The 6,821-nt window shown below is 39.9% G+C and overlaps 1 protein-coding gene across 4 annotated transcripts in view; it reads left to right on the forward strand.

The window, feature by feature from the left end:
• map7d1a (MAP7 domain containing 1a) overlaps window positions 1–6,821 on the forward strand; it is a 36,815-nt gene that overhangs the window by 11,507 nt on the left and 18,487 nt on the right. For 2 of the 4 annotated variants that reach the window (XM_024267205.2, XM_036215866.1), the window contains exons 2-4: window positions 2,689–2,886; window positions 5,279–5,347; window positions 6,245–6,265. In XM_024267205.2, coding sequence (XP_024122973.2) covers window positions 2,689–2,886; window positions 5,279–5,347; window positions 6,245–6,265 — 288 coding nt within the window. The remainder of the gene's footprint in view (window positions 1–2,688; window positions 2,887–5,278; window positions 5,348–6,244; window positions 6,266–6,821) is intronic. The other 2 variants (XM_036215865.1, XM_036215868.1) reach the window with 1 other exon arrangement.

The following is a 6,821-nucleotide window of genomic DNA, read 5'->3' on the forward strand; positions in this document are numbered from 1 at the left end:
TAGCTTACAGACCCTCACAACTCTGTTTTCTAAGACATAGTTTCTGCAGACAGGCAGGAGTTCTACAGAAATTTAAATTGTGGGCAGGACTGTTGGCATAGAGTAAACCTGCCCCATTTCCCATCATCCATCTGTTTACACACTCTCCTGCTAGCTCAAAAATGACAAGCAATATTGGAGCTATTCAGCTGTACAGTTCTGAGCCAGATGGCCGTTCAGACAAAGAAAATGAAGATTTACGTGGATCTAGTTGTCTACAATCTGATGCATCAGAACGGAGCAGATCAGGGAGCTTGTGATCCACCCTGTGTATTTTCTACATAACAAATATGATCTTTTTTTAAAAACATTTTTTTATCTTGTTCCAACACACAGCGATTTTAGTAAAAGACTACTCAGAAATTACATTTTAAGCTCAATTTTCATTTTATATATGTCCTTCATCATCAGAAAAAAATTGCCTCAAGAACACGCCGAAAACACCAAATGCACCATTTTTATCAGAAAGGGTCTTGAAAGTTATGCATCAACTTTGTAGAAGAAGATTTAGTCAAACGGTAATGGAGGTTAAAGATATTCTCAGTCTTCCTTCAGCCAATTATTCTCGACTTTTAAACTTAATCTAACTAGCATCTTTACTGACTGTGCGGTGCCCGAGCAGAGCGCTGCATCAATCAGCCCTTGTTCCTGTAGCTTTGCAGTGTCATTCCTCTCCGTTTTGCTCCAGCCCGTTTCAGGTTTCATTGGTATTCACTGTCAGTGCCACCCACATACCAGAGAGCATACTACCTTCTCAATCTCTTCATCAATGAGAGAGAATAGATTGAACTTGTTGTCTGGTCAGTCACTTCAATGTGACCGGAGTCCCCAGGTGAAAAAAAAGACAACTGAAAACACTTCTGTGGCAGCTCCGCATTTTCCTGTCACCGTTGGTACCTCACACATCATCTTTGCCCTCGGGAATCTGCGAGGAAGTGGTGCAGAGAGACATACTTTTGGACGAGGAGTTTATGAATCACCACTGAAGAAGTCACAGTAGTGTCACATCTGTCTGTGTCACTTCTTTCTACTAAGATTTTCCACACAAGTTTCTCATTTTTGACTTGCCAGTGTTGCACAAAAGGGCTACACAATGGTTTTAATGCTAAATTTATCTTAATTGAAGTGATTACCTTTGTGCCAGTTTATATAGTCATCCTAATATCAACTATATTATCACATTTTAAATGTTTTCTTCTTTCTAAGCACACATGACCTAACACTTCCCTCTATAACGCTGTTTTATTGATGGACTCCTGCTCTCTGCCCTTCAAGTTTTACTAAAACGCTTCCAGTGTTCATCTTCTTCTCTCAGTTCATCTCACTACCATCCCCCCCTTGCTTCCTCTCTTCTCGCTGTCATTGCAGTGTTTTGGCCGCTGTCCCGTTGCCAAGCAGAGGCCATAACAATGGCCCCTCTCTGTCACAGCACATCTCTGCCGGGGGAATGCTTTTTTTAATAGCGGCAAGCTTTGACAATGGAAACACGTCTCGTCTCCTCGCTGAAATCGCTCGTAGCCTCTAAAAAGCTGTTCAGACTCCGTCCACATCAGCCTCAACTTCCATTACTCAGACTGATGACCTCGCTTTTCCACATGTGTCTCGCTGAGCTCAGACAATCTTTTCTATCGGGCACAATGCATTATAGAACGTACCGAGCACCTGCACTTGCATGAGTGGAAGATGACCTCGTTTATTTGTCCAAGCAGCTGCTCAGACATTTTTATTTTTTTTATATAATTGCATGTATAAAAGTAGCACATTGGTCGAAGCTGCACTCTATTGGCTCTGCTGCTCTTTTCTTTGCCAACTGTTGAGCAGCACAGAATTTGCAGCGTAAATCCTTTAGTGTACCGTCCCACTGTGTCAGCCCCCCCACTGCCTGTAATGTTTAGGCCAAGGTCTGAATAATTTAGAACGTGTTGCCCCAGTGTTTACCTTCCGAGACTATGCAGAAAGAAAATGTGCCCGGACATGGTTCCGCAGGGAGTGGAGGGATACAGTGCTGAGTAGACAAAGACGAGAGTCCCACCCATCAGGGTCTTTGTTTTGAAAAAAAAAAAAAAAAAGTTTGAGTAAGAGTAACAATTATCCCCAAACACCAACCCTAGATTTTAAAGTCTCCAGATGACTGATACACCCAAACAATTTAAAGAAACAGAACTTGGGTGGGCGCTTTTTTCTTCTGCTTTACTTAGCAGTACATTTCACCTCAATACCATTATCATAAAATCAAAAAGCAAATGCTGTTTGTTATGTTGGGAGACTGGCTTTTTGTTCAGGCCAGCGCCACACACTAAATACTTAAAAGTTGGCGGATTAGAGACTTATGAAAGAGTTTTTGTGCACATGTGCAATACTGTTATATCCCATTATGTTGGATCACATTGAAGAACAATCCAGTTCCGACCGTCCAGGTGCCAAGTTCCGTTATGTTCTTGAACGAGTTCTGTCATATTAACCTGAAGTGTCAGTAACATTGACTACACCCAAGCTGTGGTTGTTGTTTACGTCACCCATACTTATCATCTGCATAGACTCGAACAGAATGAAGAAAAACTAGTTCAGTTCTGTTACTTGGTTTCCTTTTTGTTGCCTGAACTTAGTTTGCTTTTCTTAAAAAAAAAAAAAAATGTTCTCTTTTCGCAGACTGTTCAGTCCTGGAGAGCAAATCTTTAAGACCTGACCCAGAGGGTGAAAGCAGCCCCTCCAAGACGGGCGACAGCCAGAAAATGAGCTCTCCGACAAAGAAGGAAACAGATCCAAGGCTGACGCCCCCCGCCAAGTCTGACGACATCTCACGATCACCTGCCTCACCGGCATCGCCGCTTCCCCGATCCAAACGAGGTATTGTAACTCTCTGTTGTTCTTGGGAGGAACTTCAGTTGTTTATTGTTAGAACTTTTAATGGAAGCAGAATTGGTCTGACTTGAGGCAACGCTCTTGTACAACTCCATCTGCACTTTGCTGAAGTGAGGTCACCAGAGTCAAAGTGACCGCATGCTTTCAGACTCACAGCAAATCTAATTTAGTGGCTGCAGCTTTTTGAGGGATGGATGGAGCACAAGATCAGAGGTGAATGCAAGTCAGTAAAGAAGTAAAGAAAAGATGTGTAAATACGCTTTGATGCTATAGTCACTGCTTAACCCTAAAACAGCTCTATATGTGTTGCTGTAATGACAGTAAAATTCTTGTCTTTTTTTTTTTTTTTTTTATCAAATAACAAATTTACAGTATCTGCCTTTTAGAACTGGTGTGTTCTGTAACGACTCTAAATATTGACTGTTTTTATCATGTTGACAGAAAACAAGCCTTTTAATACTTAAAATATGCTATTTTTCTTAAGTTATTGGATCCAAATGGCCTACTTAGCACTTCTTTTTAGAAACATACTTTAGCAAAATCTCAGAGATCTCTATACAGGGTGTACTATAAGGCCTGATCCGAATACTCCCCTTCTCCCTTTCCCTTAGCCCTCCCCCTTGATTTGGAGTGGCAGTTGAAGTCAAAGTCGTGTCCAGAATTATTATTTTTTAAGTTTCACACTCCAAACAGAGGGGTTCAAAGTCTACTATCGAGAGAGTAAACCGCGTTTAGCGAAGAAGCTCTTTTCTTCCCTTTGGTGCTCTCTGAACCACAGATGTTTACATTTAAATGTAAGTAATGACTTTATGTTGTAGTGTGAGCTTTTTAAAGTTATAAAACCATTGTTGTTATGGATATTCAACCACTGGAAGCGTCGTGCTAATGCTAGCGGACCGGCGATGTTTACGTCATTGAATGAAAGTCACGTCCGAAATATTAGACACTATTTTTTTCCATCACCCTCCGTTTGGAACAAGCACTGAAGGATAAATGAAGGGGAAGGGAGAAGGGGAAGGGAGAAGGGGAGTATTCGGATCGGGCCCAAGTCTCCATACAAAGAAAAGGTAAATATTTCTTGACATTAACCATTTTTATTTAATTAACATGCTTTTATATGGCTGCCATTTTGCTCTCTATTCAAATGCATTTTCTGGAGTATCTTAAATATAAAGAAATACACGAACCGTATATGTATGGTTGATGTATGTATGTATGGAATGTATTATGCCTCCAGCCGATGGAGACTTATTGGACACCCCGTATATAAGGTTTTTCTATGTCTGGTCACAGCAATGTGGTGTGTTTTCAAGCATTTTTTTTTTTTACTTCCTTAGTATTGTGTTTCACCTTTATTCAAAATAGCTTAGCATTCAGTCAACTATTGGTGATTAAGGAGGTCAAGCTTTTATTTTGAAGGGAGAAAATTACTTTCACCTCCTAAAAAGAAAGTTCTAAGTTCTATAACTATAATATAAATAATGAACTACAAAGATTTTATGTATTTTGTTAAAGTTTGAACTAGACTCCGAAGACTGGCTTATTTTCATAACGCAGTAATTTTCACACACAGTCTGCTTAGCACTTCAAAGTTGCTAAATATTTCTACTGGGAGGGATTAAAAGTTGAGGCTGGGAATAATTAAAGTGGCAGAAGTTTTTGTTTTCTCTCTTCAAAGAAGAAACAACTTTAGAAGCAGTTTAAATTCCTGACATGGCGTTATGGTTCAGGGACTTTTGCAGCTTTCTTTTACATATTTGACAGGAATGTCCTTATGAAACACACATAGCGACGTCTCAGAGACAAGACATGTGGAAGTGTCTCTGCATCATAACAAATTAAATGAAGTCACAGATTAAGAAGCCTTTCAGCATCAGCTACTTTTATTAGAGATTAGCTTGCCTGCAGAACAAACCTTTATTTATCATGCTTACTGTTAACATGGACAATAGTTATTTTCCAAAGCTCCTCTGACATGGTTGTTTGTGAGTGTGGCTTGGTTTCGGAGGTTGTGTATTTGATTGTAGGGTTTGAAATTACCTATTTCTGTCTGTCAGATGGAGGATGCATCACCACTGCTTCAGGTCAGGTCTAATTCAGGTTACAAGTAGAACATCTATTTTTGAAACACTGAATCTGAGGGCTGAACTGTTATCAACACTTCACTCAAATCCTAGAAGGACTTTGAAGGAAGGATTGAAACTGAAGCTGAATTGATTTTCTTTAACAAAAACCTTTGTGGCACCTCTTGGAAACCTACTAAAGCATCGACTCTTGCAGAGTGGAGCTGGCGTCTCTCTGGTTACTGATCTGGTCATGGCATGAACTACTACCCATTTCCCTTTCTTCATTATAATTTCCATTATTTTCATTTCAGACACCCCAAGGTCAGAGGAGAGGCAGAAGCTTGCAAAAGAGCGGCGAGAGGAGAAAGCCAAGTATCTTGGTAAGCTAAAACAGTGGGATTACAGCTGCTATATGTTTGAAGAGAGCTCCCCCTAGTGCGGGGGTATAGGAGATTGCTTTTCTTTTTATCTGTTTGGTTAGATTTAAGTTGTAAATGATATAGCAATGTTTTAGGAACTTTATTGGGAAGATTAAAAAACTATGCATGTCAAGAGTTTCTGCATGCGAGCTAGAGCAAGAGACCCAACTTCTAAAAAATCTCTTGGACTGTTTGATCACTGCTTTGCATGAAAATGAATGAGGACACAGTTTAAATGGATACAGAGGTCTTTCGTTTATCACGAGACATAGGTTCTAAAAGCAACTCACAATAGACAAATCAGCAAAGTAGTCAACTATACTCATTACAACTCTTCTAGATGTTTTAAGGCGGAAAATCCCCTCACTACACACGCTTTTCTCAGACAAACATTAGCATTTTTATATGTTTTTTTTCTCCCGTTTAAACTGTCAAAATTCTAGGTTTTGTAGAAAAATACATCCAGAATTATGTAATAAAACCAAAGACCTGATTGGGATTAAAGATTTATGTAGCTTTTTCAAACTATACACAACACAATGTAAAAAAACATGCTTAAAAAGGTATCCTGTGAAATAGCGAGGGACCACTGTACCGTTCTAACTCACTTCTGATACACGAATAAAATTACTGCCCGTTTTCCATGAAAAACCTCTAATTCATGGAAATCATCAAACCCCCTTTTCTTTACCCTCTATCGCCAGTGATGCAATCTGAACCGCACCGCTCTACTTCTGTTTAGTTCAGTTTCTGTTGCGTCACAGCGAGCACATTGTCAGCCGGCTTCAAGCTGGTTTGCACTGCTTTGCATGATTGACAGTTGCCTCTGTCTTTCTCCTACCTTTTTTTCTTCTGCAGAAGAGCTCAGCAAGTTGCAAGGTAAGCCACTCACCTGTGTTTATGTGGTGGTGGTGGTTATGACTCCTTGTGATCAATCCATGAACTAGAGCTGGGTCAACACCAAGAACTTCCTCATTTCTGAAATTTGTAGCAGTGATGGCACAACCCAGTGCATATCAAATGTAAATGTTGATGTCAGTCTAATTTATGAGATTAGCTGTTATCCCGTTGAGTTTTGGTGATGATGCCCAGCCCTAAAGCTGTTCCATTCATTTTAATCCTCATGGTGTTTCTTTTCTTTTATGACAACTTCTGTTCTCTTTTCAAATTTTCTGTACTCTTTCTGTAACAGAAAATTAGTAATCATGTAGCCACAGAAATGTCATGTAACCTTTTGCTTTAACGGTCATGCTGTAGATTGACGGTTCCACTGTCCTGTGATTGAACTCTGTTCATCTTCTTGGTCCAACTTCAGACACCATAAACAGCTATGTGTCTTTGTGATACGGTGTTTGACCACACACCACAAAACCACTGATTACCACCTCTTTGAAACACTTAAAAAATTCCAAACAGAGACGAGTTGACTCGGAAG

Source organism: Oryzias melastigma, linkage group LG16 (genome assembly GCF_002922805.2).
Source record: "Oryzias melastigma strain HK-1 linkage group LG16, ASM292280v2, whole genome shotgun sequence".
Taxonomy (NCBI): domain Eukaryota; kingdom Metazoa; phylum Chordata; class Actinopteri; order Beloniformes; family Adrianichthyidae; genus Oryzias; species Oryzias melastigma.